The 14,010-nt window shown below is 40.7% G+C and overlaps 1 protein-coding gene across 8 annotated transcripts in view; it reads right to left on the reverse strand.

Annotated features, from left to right (window-relative positions):
- The window catches only part of DYNC1I1 (dynein cytoplasmic 1 intermediate chain 1), a 183,967-nt gene that overhangs the window by 65,987 nt on the left and 103,970 nt on the right, over positions 1-14,010 (reverse strand). For all 8 annotated transcript variants that reach the window (XM_021538381.3, XM_021538378.3, XM_021538382.3 and 5 more), the window contains 3 exons: positions 8,414-8,576; positions 7,160-7,259; positions 2,384-2,509 (listed from right to left, as the gene is read on the reverse strand). In XM_021538381.3, coding sequence (XP_021394056.1) covers positions 2,384-2,509; positions 7,160-7,259; positions 8,414-8,576 — 389 coding nt within the window. The remainder of the gene's footprint in view (positions 1-2,383; positions 2,510-7,159; positions 7,260-8,413; positions 8,577-14,010) is intronic.

Here is a 14,010-nt window from a genome sequence, read left to right on the forward strand (position 1 = left end):
TATTGGGGAAATACAGTGTATTTCCCCAACAAACTTCCACAGTACTATAAAAAGTACTGTGTTTGTCATATCTGGGCAACCCAGCTGTAACAGTAAGGTGTGTGGTCATCTCTAGCTGTTGGGCTGGACTGTTGTAAGGTCATGTATTTGGTGAAACAAAATTGGGCCTCTCTCTCAGAAGGCTTAGAGAAATAACTGAATCAGGACTGAATAAGGGAATGTTTCTCTATCAAAATGGTAATATAAATGATATGGGGCTGACTAATTATACAGTTAGTTTCCACTAACAGAATAACATGATGATCTATAGAACTGAAATCCAGACTATGAGGTAAGATATTACTCTTTTCTTATTTTCCATCTGAGTCAGTTACAGCAAAACCTGTGTTCAAGAGACCAAGTTGTATACTTTTTGCTTCCCCGTTTAATCCCATGTGGGTATCTCCATCTGATCTGAAGATAAGCAGAAGATACTCCTCATCAAAAACCCTGTAATGGTGGTTCAAAGACAGATCCAACTCATAATGAACTTATAATGCAAATTATCTATGGTCAGTTTAAAAGGAAAATAAATATTTCCCATGGGTAGAACTGATATTCTTTAGCTGGAAGAGAGTGAATCCAGGATACATGTGCAAGCACAGTGTCCTATATGTCTCTAAATTCACAGGTTTTAAGGTTCCAGTTCTAAAAGGGAGCACATCCAACAATGTGAGGAGTAGACAGAAGCTCAGCCATGCTAAATCCCTGGCCAGCACTTTGTCCTGTGTGCGTTTTTCTAATGGAGAATGTAGCCTGTCTCATTGCTTTCAATGCAGCAAGTCATATCTCTTTTGTTTAACTGTATCTAGACAGAAATTTAATGGAACAAATTGTTATGTCTTTAGTCAATCTTCCTCTGTCTACACAGGAGGGATACCTTGAATCTGGTCATTATCTTGCGAAGTAAATCTAGTTGAAGGATTATTATTCTTCCTAGAAATTTCATCTATTCTCTTGGAAATTTTGTTCAAAACATTAAGCTGCGGGTATATCATAGAAGAATCTGAACATGGGATCTGAGCTAAGACCTTAAGCAGTCTGAAAGGTTAATGCCAATTCAGCATTGGCTGCTGAATATGATATCCAGGAAAATACAAGTCCTCTTTCAAAGATAATACACATACACATACATATACACAAACACACACACACACACACACAAACACACACACACACACACATATATTTATGTATATAAATCTGTATGGCATATTTGCAGGCCTAAACTCCTTGTGAAGTTGTTTTTCAGTATGGCAAATTAGAAAAATATGCCCAGAATTAAAGGTTACTTAATCGGGTTGAAGCAGAAACTTCAATTCCAGCAACTCCCTCCCACTATGTTACATCTGATAATGTGCCCAAGTCCAAACATAAACTTAGTTCAAAAAGATGTTTGGTCCTCAAATGTAAAATGACACTTGGCTTACACAATTAGCCAGGTAATACATATCCTTCCAATAGAAGCAATTTTTACCACAGAATTATCTGCATTTTACTAATCTCTGATTGTTAAGTTTTACTTGCTGAAACTTTTCCATATGGCTTTTGAATGCCACTGTCCTGTATTTAATTACCACAGAAGGATATTAATGAAGAGGTTTGAAATTTGGCCCAAGCCCTGTTCCACAGTTTGGACAGTTTGATGGAGATTGAGGCAATGAGCTGAACACTTCTGTCAATACGAGGCTGTGCCATTTCACACATAAAAGCAGTAGCAAAAGAGGAGTAAACAGACATACAGAAATAAAACACTTAACAAATTTTGAATTGTCCATAAACTTCTAAGGCAGCATAATTGTAAATTAGCACTGAGTGAAGTGCTATTTTGCTGATTTAAAGGACAGTCAAACTGACTGACCTAAAGGAATTGGTGGAGTAGTTCTTGAAATCAAGACCATTTTGATTAAGCTGGAAGTCACACACATGTCCAAAAATGCAAAGTTTACTACTCAATTTTAAAGGCAAAACATGATATTGAGCAGAACCAAGGCAAGGGTAGGCAGCTTGAGTGCAGAGGATGCGAGGAAGTTAATGTGGGTGGGAAAGCATGTGTTACTGCCTGGATGAGGAAGTGGTACACCACAGTTACTTCATAAGTGCGAGGGATTTATGAACTAAATCTCCTAGGGACTGTTTTAAATAGACAAAGAATGACATGCAGCCCTGACAGACTTTTGTTTGAGAAGGCTGGTTGCCTTCTAAAAACACTGGACTGTCACTTGTACTTTTACTAAATATGCCTATTTTTAACCTTAACCTTTTCATGGAAACAGTGAGGAGATGCACCATGTAGTAAATTGTTTTGTCTAAAGCATAAAAACAATGGCTTCCTCAGCCTTACCTGACAATGGAACACATATTCTGGTGTGGTTTTCTTGAACTTCATGTTCCACACCAAGGCTACCCCATCAGGCTCATGTGGAGCATCTTCATTATTGTTATAAGATGCAACCATCAATTCAGGGTACTAGAAGAGAAAAGAAAATGCAAATAAAATAACATGTATAACGAAAAACCTACATATCAGACAGAAATAATCTACAGTAAATGTGCAATATCTGTTTTTAATTAAAGTGAATGCTAGTTCAATCATATTATTCTGCTTCATGTTGCTTTTACATTTTACTCATCCCTAATATCTTTAAAGCCCCTGATACTTGCTCTCTATCAGTTATTCTAAAATATCACAAAGGCAATGTTATTTTCTGCAGGTAATTCTCAATAAAAGACAACTAGCAAAGTATTTGTAAAGGGAATAAAAAGGAAGGAAGAGGAAAAATTTGAAAGCTTGAATAATTTTAATGTATTTGCTCAACATCCCTTCAGGGACAAACTGCTGTCTTAATTGATTTTGATAATAAAACACTATGACTATAGGGTTGACTTGCTTCTACTCTGAAATTCACAATATTTTTTCAGCATTCCTGAAAATTATTCTTTCTTATTTCATTATGCACTCTTATTCTCTTATGCACAGAATCAACTTGAAAGCTCTTCTTGATGATTCAAATGGCAAACAAAACATCTCCTTCACAGAAGCTCAATTTTGCAAGATGTTGAGGTCATCTTGTAAAGCACGGGGTGACCTTGAATTCCACTAACTCAGTGAGATTGATGCAATAAGCACTCTAAAATCAGAGCCACACTTTTCTGCATATGAATTATCCACTGTTGTATAGAAGTAGATATGCAACACCCATATTTATTTGCTTTGCTTATCTATACATATCTATATATAAATAATATCATAAATGAAAAATCAGAATTACACACTGTCTTGATCTTGCATAATTTTAAAACACAGTAAGAAGTAACAATTTATCCACAAAACATCAATTACTTTCTGTCTACATAGTAACTCCCAGCTGTCCACTCTCAAATGTTTGACACTAGGCACATCTGATAACCTTTGTCCTTCCCTCTAAGTATTTGCCTTCTTAAAGGGATAAGGCAGTGGAGATTATGGCATGTCCAGAGAAAATCATGTGGCCTCTGCAGACCAAAAAGTCAGCAGCTCAAGTTGTGCACGACCTACACTCATTTCTTGTACATTACAAATGCTTTCCCTCAAAATTTCTCAGTATCTGTAAATTATTGTCACGTTTTGTCTTTCCCAGGTAAATTCCTGCCAAACCATCCACCACTTTACAGGAGAACAGTGTAGCTGGTAGATTCAAAGGAAGTAGGACAAAGAAACTCTCATCTGAAGTAGTGAATTTGGTCCAAAGGCACTTTAACAATTAATAAAATCCCAAACCACCACCGTTTATATCATTATTATTGGGGTCTAAACCTCTCTGCTCTCAAAATCCATTTGGAAGAAATAATGCACACAGCTGTAACTTCTGCCACCAGCAGCTGTTGCTTCCCATATTCTGTACACTTCCATGGATAATGGATCACAGAGATGATGATTTTTCTGTTCAAGCTCATCACTCTGAATGAGCCTGGACCCATGTGTGGAAGAATTAGCAATGACACACGGACACCACAGCCTACCCCTTTCTCATTTTAAGGAAACAACTAGATTGTACTTATATCCCTCAAGATCCTTGCTGCTGGCACAGCTTGTAAGAATGGTTTAGCACCCAATTCAGTTGTGTGAATTTAGAGGCAGCAGTAGATCAACCATATCTTCTCCCTCATCAAGACCAGAGGGGAACCTGAGGGTGAATTAATCCCACACCTGAGATGCCAACTCTCTGGACACAGTTGTGCCAGCCCTGCCCTCAACTGCTCTCATTCATCTCACCCCTCTCCTCTCTCACTCCTGCAGCAGAGCTTACAACCACTTCTGAACAGCAAGCTCAGCTTCTCCTTTGAACCTTTTCATCCCACGCAGAGTGTGCAGCAGGCTCTTCATGGGGCATCAATTTTGGCTGAACAGGTTGGGGACCATTCACACGAGTGGCTGAGCCTGCAGTCATGAAGGGGCAGACACGTGGGCAGGCAGAAGCAACAAGCCCTCCTGCCAGCATGACTACAACCAGCTAGGGTGTTTGAGCAGGTCCAAAGTACCAATTTTGAAGCACTTTGGGGCTGGTTCATGCTCCTGGGAAGTTTAGCGGGCATGGTTCGCAGCACGTCTGGCCATAAACAGACACTGACTCAAATCTTGCTGGTGTACTGGTAAGTTTTGAAATCAGTTTATGTATTTGACTGGAAACATAGTTTAAAGTTTGTGCGGATGCTGGGGTCATACCTAGCTGGGTAACACCATTTTTGACTCTAAAAATAGCAGAGCTAAACTCAGTACCCTAAATCCTCTCTGGCACTGCACACTCCAATGCCCCACTCAATCTACTTCCATTTACACAGTTTCAGTCCTCACTGGGTGCCCAGATGTCCTGCAAATGAGAGCAACATAGAAATGGTGCTGTGCAAAACCTCCTTCAAGGCTGCTGCCTGAGGGTCAAGAAAGACACATCACTATCCCTGAGACCATTTTTTTATTGGTTTTAGGTGATCTAAGTCAGCTCCTATGGACAGAAGAAGGTGCACATTCTTTGTGTTTACTCTCAGTCTGTTGGGCCTTGCCCTAAGATCCTTAAGCAGCTAAGCCATTTTCCTGTTGCTCTGTGAAAGAATCAAGGGGCTAGAGGGTTAACTTGAACAGTATGAATGATCCCACATGTTTGAGACTGTGTTCTACATGTGACTGGGAACAGAGTAACTTGTTTAATCAATGCATCAATGTCCTTTGTTTGATTAAGCTTCTACTTGCCTCCAGGCTGTTTCGCAGCAGCAGTTTTATCGCAGAAAATTGAGCAATGTGTTCTGCAGTTTCCATGATTATTCAAGTTATTCTTTGGCACAGTGGACACTGTCATGTCCTGGAGCATGTGTGAGCAGCAGAGCTAGTGGTTAGGTGAAATAGCTCTGTCTGGCTCCTGCTCTTGTCTCATGGATACAACTCAAAGCAGAAAGGAGAGGAGGCAACTCCATTCTCCCAAGCTACTGTAGGGCAGCGTGCAGGAGCCCCCCACATAGAGAAGCCCCAGCTGGGGTGCCAGGGAGCTCTGAGCATGAGGAGTTAACAAAGAGGAAAGCAGGAGGGGCCACCCTGGAACAAAGAGGTGGGAAGCAGAACATGCCTTCAAGCCCCAGGGGCTGAACAATTACATTTGGCAGTGCTCTTCTGAGGCGGCTTTTTTTCTTGCTGCTCTGGGAATACAGTAAGAGCTGCCTGTTAGGAAAATATCAGATAAGAATTCCATGTAATTTCCAGCCCCCGAACAAGTGAACAACCTAAGATAAGTGTTTCCTCAGGCTTATATTTGATTTCTGTGGAAATCCATATGTGCTTAAAGGCCACCCACATCACAATAGTGCATACCTGTTGCTAGGCTGATATTTTGTATGAAAGCAAAGGTATAAATCCTTCATTTCACACATGGAGTGCAAGCTGGCTATTACAAGAAGCCTCTCTGCAACTGGCTCTTGTGCACCACCCAGACCTCCTCAGCCTAGCAGCTATGCTCATTGGGACCCCTGACTCTTCCACGCTCTGCAGCCTCCAGGTCTTCTGTGCAGGCAGCTGCCACCTCGCCTGTGGAGTACCCAGAGGGATGGAAGCAGCTCTGCAGCCTTTTCAAGGGGAAAGAGAGAAGCATGGATTGAAAGCCCCCATGCGTCTTATCCTGTGGCATGCCTGAGGCTGGGTTTGGGGCCAAGTAGCCAGACTGGCTTGTGCTGGCATTTTTGAATTCAATGTCCTCTTGGAGCAGTTTTGTTACATTTGTGTGGTGGATTTAGGAGAACAGTCTCCTAGGTTCTCTCCCCAGGGAAAACAGATGCTTTGCTCCAGGCCAGAACCTAGGAACAGGCTAACAACGATGAAACAGGAAAAGGGGGGCTGGAGTAAAACTGAAACCAAATTCATTTAACAGGACCTGTGATGACGTCTGATAATCCCAGTTTTCCAACAGAGTAGTTAATTAAACTGGTTTCTGTACTTTGCTGATGTGATTACATTGGTTTTAGAGAGCTTAAGCAGGTCTATCATCAGTTTTATTTCAATGACAATGCTTTGCAGTGCAGAGAAAACTGGGTAGGTTCTAGGCATGCTGCTTTAGCATGACCCAGAACAGCTGCAACCTCCTCTTCCATCACCAGAGGACCCAGCAGTTTTTGAAAGACCTATTTTCAATAATTTCAAATTGTTCAGATACTTTCACATTTTAAGTTTTAGTATATTAGAAAAATTAATTTTTCTCAACATTTAGTAAAAGTCTTATGTACTACTACGTATATTTAGCAAATTAATTTTAGTTAGTTTAATTTTAAACCTTTTGTACTAAAAAATTTCCATTTTTGGCTGAAGTAGTGAAAGAGAGAGGAAAAGTAAAGACTTAATCTTGGTAGGTTTCTTAACCTAGGGTTTTAACACAACATCCTGATTTTGAAGACCAAGTAACATATACAAAAAAAAAATGACAGCTTCATTATCGTTCTCCACTCTTCACAGTGAAAAGTGCTTTCACTCACACAGGGCCCAGCTGTTATCTCAAAAATAGCATCCTGCTTTGCATAAAGAAGGGCAAACAGAGGCTGCCCATAAGTTTTATAGGGAGAAGTGGAAATGATATGGAAGCATATCTCCCAAGCCACATCTTACCTGAAGAGACCAATCCATGCAGGTGACGACACGATGCTTGGACCAGTGCTCATCATAAAACTGCCGGTTAAAGGAAAGGTTGGCTCCTGCTTGAACATCTCTGTGTGAATTCAAACAAAGTGACAGATTTTCAAGTACCAGGGTTCAAATGCTGTGAAACACAGTACAAAAGTTTTTGACTACTTCTCAGATCTCTGCTCAGCCTGGGGAAGTCTGCCACCTTGATTTAATTGCTCTCACTGATTGGCTGAAAATAATGCAACAAGGAACAAATTTTAGGTCTGTTTCACAAAATCACATTTTTTAATTTCTCACTGCCTGCCTGACTCTTCTGGGTCACCCTGGGCCATCTCTGCCCTCTTTGTCTCCCAGGATGAGACAAAGATGAACCTGGCCCTGGCATTCAGCTCCCACTCTTCTGAACCTTCACCTCCAAGCTATAACCAAACCTCTCTTACTTTTGGCTCCTAAAATGCTAAAGGTACAGCACCTTCTCCCAGAGATGGAGACAGCAGGTGCTGTGTGACACTGTAAGGCCAGACTGAAGCTCAGTGCTGGCCCAACAATGCCACGTCGATGCTGATCCATAGGGTTGCTGTTCTGGGTTAACCTCCAGTAACTTCCATGCAATACAGCTACTGATGTGCCATGAGGCTTCAACAGATACATAGCTGTTGCAACCTAAATATTTCCTCTCCAATAACAAGTTTTACTGCTTTGCACCCATATCAATTGCTGAAAACAAAACTTGTCACTTCTCATCTTAGCTGTTAAGACTGCAAACGCTTTGGGAGATCATTTTCATCCCCACAATGCATGGTTTAGTGGGATCCATTACAGACCTGAGGCAGTAGTAGAGTATAAACAACACTAGCTTGAATTTGTGAAAATATCATAAGCACACACATGTACACTGCTGGAATGTACAAATTTACATGTACGTGTACACACATCTATTTCTTTCAGTTATTTTTCCAGAATTTTAAATTTCATCCCAAAAATGAAACAAAAAAAATTAAACCAGCTGAATAATACATCAAATTTAAAAACCTGCCTAAACCCAGATCAATAAAGTACAAAGCTATTTTAAAATATCATTTCAGATGACAAAGTCACTCAGGCCTTCATGGACATATTTTAAGCTTTTCTTACTAATAAAAATGTTAAATGTTGTTTAAAATTAAGGCTACTTGTTATTAAAATTATCTTTATATCACTTATTTTGCAGAAGCAAAAAAACCCTCACAAACTGACCCATCTTTCTCTTCTACATCTCTGCCACTATAGTCAAAGAAGATGTCAGAATCTTCAGCCAAAGCTCGCTCAATTACACGTATTGTGCGGTCAAAAAATATCAGGAATTCTTCTGAATGGAGAACTTGTTGCTTTTCTTCTTCTGTCAGTTCTCTAGGAGGAGCTTGGAAAATGAAAAGATGTAGTTAGGAGTATGACATTTCACCCCTTTCCCAATGAATCAACATCTTCAGTGGGTTTTTTTGAACATGAAAGCTTGCTGTAGCCATGTCAGGAGAAAAATCAAAGCTTTACTCTTAAAATCACGACTAAGAAGTTTTTAATATGTCTAAACATACTCCTGCATATTACCAGAATGTAGCCTTTACATAGAAGAGATCCTGTATCTTATGTATTTATTATTCTGAAATGGAAAATACTTAAACCCCCCAAATTAAATAAACTCAGTGTTCCTATTTCAGGAAATGGCCGTGACTGACATTTAGGCAATACCTAACTGGAAAAAGCAGAACACTTATGTAACAGAGGACCTGTCAGAAGAGCTGAAGATAAAATAATCTTCTTAACTTATACTACAGTTCTTAATATCAAAAGGTCTCATATAATCTCTCCCTTCAATTCTTCCAATTTCTACTTGGTGTCACTGATAAATTCTGTCTTTGCTTCAGAGCTTTTGTGAAGTAAAGAAGTGAATAACCAAAGATATTCTCTGAGGCAGCAAAATTGAAAGCAATCAGCCAAACAGCAGTTTCTTTAAGGCAGTGTTATCCCCTGCAGAGGAATCCTAAGACCCAGAGCAACAAATGTCACTGAGCCACAAGCAAAGCTGCCCTGGGAAGGGCAGGGGCTGTCTTGAGCAGCAGTAAGAATTGCATGTCTCCCTGAAGATGAAGTTGCTTCTTTGCATGTACACAGAGTTGCTAAACCTTTACTTCCAATATTTCAAGTTGGCCCTTTATTTGAAAAACACTGTCTTTAAAGGATGCACCAATGCAACATCTCCATCAGTTTAATGACCTATTGGTAAATTCCAACTCAAATATGACCATCAGAGGGAATCAAAGTTGGGATGCTGCTGTTACTACATTAAAAAATTCTGTTCTCAATTGCACTATCAGGGTCATATTGATATTCTGGCAATATTGTATATCAATTATATATTTGCCCACGTGTGCTTTTGACTCATCATTATGGTTCTATTTAAGAATTACTTGTATTTCAAGAAATGACGTTAGTATCTTTACAGTTACCCCAAATCAACCCAGCCTAAATTCCCAGCATAAAAAGTTTTGTTGACAGAGAATTTTGTGCCAAGTTTATAATCAGGAACACAAACAACATATCATAAACAGATTTACTGCAAAACTATAGAGATTCCTATTTAAAAGTTTAAGAGGAGATCAAAGGTCTCTTGCATTTAATTTTAGACTACAGATTTGAGGTGTTTATCTGTGAAAATGACCTTGCAGTCACCATAGCCCATATTGAGTTAAAATACTGGAAGCCAAAAAAGGGAATTCAGAGAACACCCACCATACAGCAAAGTTTAATTCCCAGCCCTGTCATACATATCTCAATGTTTAATTAAACAATGAGTGACACAGTTTCAAGCTACAGCTCAAAATGATTTTCTAGTTTCTGTGCCTTGCCACACAACTTCTTTCAGTGATCAGGCAGATGTGGCCCTTGCTCTCCATCTGATTTTCCTGTGCTTCACTGGATTCATGCACTCCAATGCCCAGCTGCATGGAGCACGATGCCACCACCAGCCCCTGGGGCAGGAACAGATAGAAGGGCACAGCAGCAGGCAGGAAGAGTGACATGGTCATCACTCCTGCAGTACTCAGCTCCCCTGTTTTCATCACCCCTGCTCTAAGAGTTGCTGTGTTTGGGAGAGGCTGCTATCACCATGCTTTGCTTCAAAGTTTGCCTCAAGTGGTCAAAGTGTTAGCTCTGAAAGACAAAATCTCTGCACTACACCTGAGCTAGAAAGAGAGGGCAGGAGAAATGCAAAAGGTGGAGGAGCAATTTGGCCCTCAGGAGGCAGAGCAGCTAAAAAGTTACAAACTTTAGCCTTTGATGATCTCCTATGGCCTTGGTCCTATGTCTCCTACCAGCTGGTTAGTGGTTCCTGTGGAGCTCCACACATCCAGAGAATATCTGCATCCCCTCACATGGTTCCTCTGAGTAGCAGAGCGACAATTACCAAGGCAGGAGCACAATTTGTCCCTAAGTGCTTTACACAGAAGCAATGCATGTGAAAGGAAAAGAAAAGCTAGCAAGAAGTACAGCTCGACCTATTGCAGCATCCACTGCTGAACAGTAATTGGCACTGAGGGAACTCATCTGGCAAGGAAGCCTGTAATGAGGCAATACCCCATTGTCACCACTGAAGCATTACTTTTTGAGAATCAAAGACAACAAACATGACAATGCAGCAAAATGGCATAAAAAGGGGGAAATAACTGCAAATGCAACTGGAAAACTCATGCTAAACTGCTGCAAATGGTAAAAATTATTTGCTAAATCAAATCCTCTCTACAGCTTGGAAATATAGATTTATTACTCGGCCATTTGCTGATTATAACTGCAAAGAAAATAAAATCCAGAATCAATAGAAAGGTAAAAGGCAAAAAATAAACAAAATAAACAACTTGGGAGCTGTGAAGTGCTCACAAGCAGTGGAGAAAGACATGACTGTAGTTCTACCTCAGCAAAATCTCCCTTGCAGTTAGCAATGATCTGTGGGAGGCCAGCAGTCTATTAAACCATCAGGAACACCTAGGCTAAAGTTTTTAGGGCATAAATCAGCTTACCTCATTCATCTGACTGACACACCAGATGCCCCCTGGCAATATTAAGCTTCATATTTTAGCCTTATTTTCTACTTTCATTCGGCTGCCTCTGAAGTTTTATTTGAGGCAATCTCTTGTTACATGAATGTTATCATCACTTTTTCCAGTGTAAAACATTGCTATAACTACTGTAAATACATGAAGTATAAGCAAAAAATCCCAGACAGGTTTGTTCTTTCAAATATGGAGGTTTTCTATCCATTTATCTTTCAGAGACATTTGGATTTTCTCCTTGTTCCTTCTCCCTGTCTGTCCATTACCTCAAATAAAATAAAAAGAACCTATGTAATTTTCTGCAATTTTTCTTCCGATCTGGGAGCTTACAGTGACTTTGATCTCGGCTTTCAAGAAACACAGGCTCTCTTCAAGGAAAACTGAGAAACATAAGAAGCTGATCAAAGTGTGTTTTGTTTTGTTTTGTCACAGAGACCTATGTGATGTGACAATATCTCCAGAAATCCCCTGTAAGAATACAGCGTTTGTCTTCAAGTATCTGCTCTCCCTGGCATAAAACTCAAACCAACCACATCTAACCTTCTGTGCTGAACAAAGCCCAGTGCAGTGTGTAGTTTACCACTGCAGAAAGTTATGTGCTTATTGCCTGGAGTGCCCTGAAAGCTCCTGCAAAGAAAGCTCCATACTTAGCTTTTGTTTTGACACCACAGCTTCCTCACGAGCTCTGTGTCTGTGTTCTGAACCCATCTGTGGCCCTGCACAGCTCATGGCAGGAGGAGCTGTGGTGCAGCCACCAAGTCCTGCCTGCCAGGACCCCCGGGGATCCCCTGCACCCACCGAGACATCGCTGGGACTCTGCGGCCGCCAGCAGCCTGCTCTGCAAAGGGCCTGGGGCTGGGATGCCAGCAACATGGACCAAAGAAGCCAATGTTCACGCCAATGCTCAATACTGTACAAAACAAAATGGAATTGACATTTAAACTTAAATTGCTGGACAGAGTAATATATGCGCAGAGGGCACCACAGGGAAAGAAATTGTGAGGTGTACCTGTAATGAAAGATATTATATACTTGTGCTTGAACAGGAAGGTCTAGAATATGAAACAACAGTTGAACATGAAGTGAAAACAACCAGTTTACTCAAGATTTATTTACAAAAGTAAGAACATTTTATAATTTCATGTCACTTAACATAATCCGCAGAAATATCATATTTCACACCAGGTTCTTTGTCCATAAATTTCTTTGGACAATACAGAAGGAAACAAAAAATGATATTAGAACACCTTGAATCTTTAGGAACGAAGATAAAATTGCTGCAGACTTGTTCTTATTCAGTAGAAGCATGATTGTAGCAAATACAACATAAATAGTTGGGATAACAGTGCAGGAACAAATCCAGAAATATTCAAGTACCAGAATTTGAATCTTCTTTCAAGGGTTTCAAGGGAGTTAAAAAGCATAAAGAAATAAAACCCATCCCATATTTAAATGAATATAACAAAGATTCTCCTGGAATCTCAGAAATTCTAACAACCTGACAAGAGAAATGAAAATTAAGTCCATTAAAGGGAAAAAAAAAAAAAAAAACCAAAAAAAAAAACAAAAGAAAAAGACCAAAAGGAGTAAGTGAATGAAAGAAAGGGCAAACTAATAAAAACAGTAAAGCAGGAAGCAGCCTTGTTATCAACCCAGAGATATAATGAGAGACAGAAGGAGATTATTAAAACCCCTTTAAGAGCTGTATTATTTCTTTCAGCATCTATTTAAATCCATGTAAACTTTAGATGTGCTGACGAAGGAGGATGGCTGAAAGGCACAGGGTGAGAACTGCAAGGTGCAAAGGGGCTCTCGGCAGCTTTCAGTTCTTGCCTGCTGATACCTCATGATCCTCCTGTTTTTCTTGTGCTTTGCACTTTCATGTCAGTCTTGACAAATGCCATATCCTGCTTCACTGTATCCCATACCATGTTTTGATATATGTCATCTCTTTGTTGTGCTGGCAAGCCCCTTCATAGCATAACCACTAAACATAAAAAGGAAGAATTCAAGCTTTATTTAGGGATTTTTAAATACTGGAGTAGCAAGTTGCAGAGCCTTAAATTTGATACAGTGCCAGGCAGGGCTGTTCCCACTGCCCGTGTTTCTCCAGGGGCCATGCTGGACACCATCCCTGAGCATGCCTGAGCTGTCTGTAAGGATGGGTCGGCACACCTGAGCTCACTGTGGTGTTGGTGGCAGTGAATCCATGGCATTTCTGGCCATGACAAACCTCACCACAACCTGTTTTGCTTTTCCAACACGGATACCTGAGCTGTTGAGAGCGAAACCATCTCCACCAGCCCGGCCTGCTCTGTGGACACCTGAGCCCCATGCGCAGAGCCAGGGCAAGAGCAGGGCACAGCAGGTCTTTGGAGCTGCAGATCCCAGCTTTGCAGATCCTTTCCCATCACAGTCTTTTGTGCAAGTTTCTGTGGATATGCCCATGACTTCAGATAAATGCAGGTTGAGGCCTACTTTTAAGACCTAGCCCGTCCCATTGTTCTTGTGCTTTCTATTGACACAAAGAGGAGCCTTAGGTGGTGCTCCAGAGCTCTCTGGTGGTGGAAAACCCCATCCCACTTGATGCCACAGTTTGGACCAGTCTCTTGTTTATGTGGTCAGGAGAGGCTGGGAACAGGCAGAGCCCAGCCCAGTTCACCATCAGATATCCCACACTCGCTTCTTCCAAAAACAATGAGGAGAACATGCACCTGAGACATGGGTGGCAACAGGCAGCCCCACAGA

This window comes from Lonchura striata, chromosome 1 (genome assembly GCF_046129695.1).
Source record: "Lonchura striata isolate bLonStr1 chromosome 1, bLonStr1.mat, whole genome shotgun sequence".
In the NCBI taxonomy this organism is placed as follows: Eukaryota; Metazoa; Chordata; class Aves; order Passeriformes; family Estrildidae; genus Lonchura; species Lonchura striata.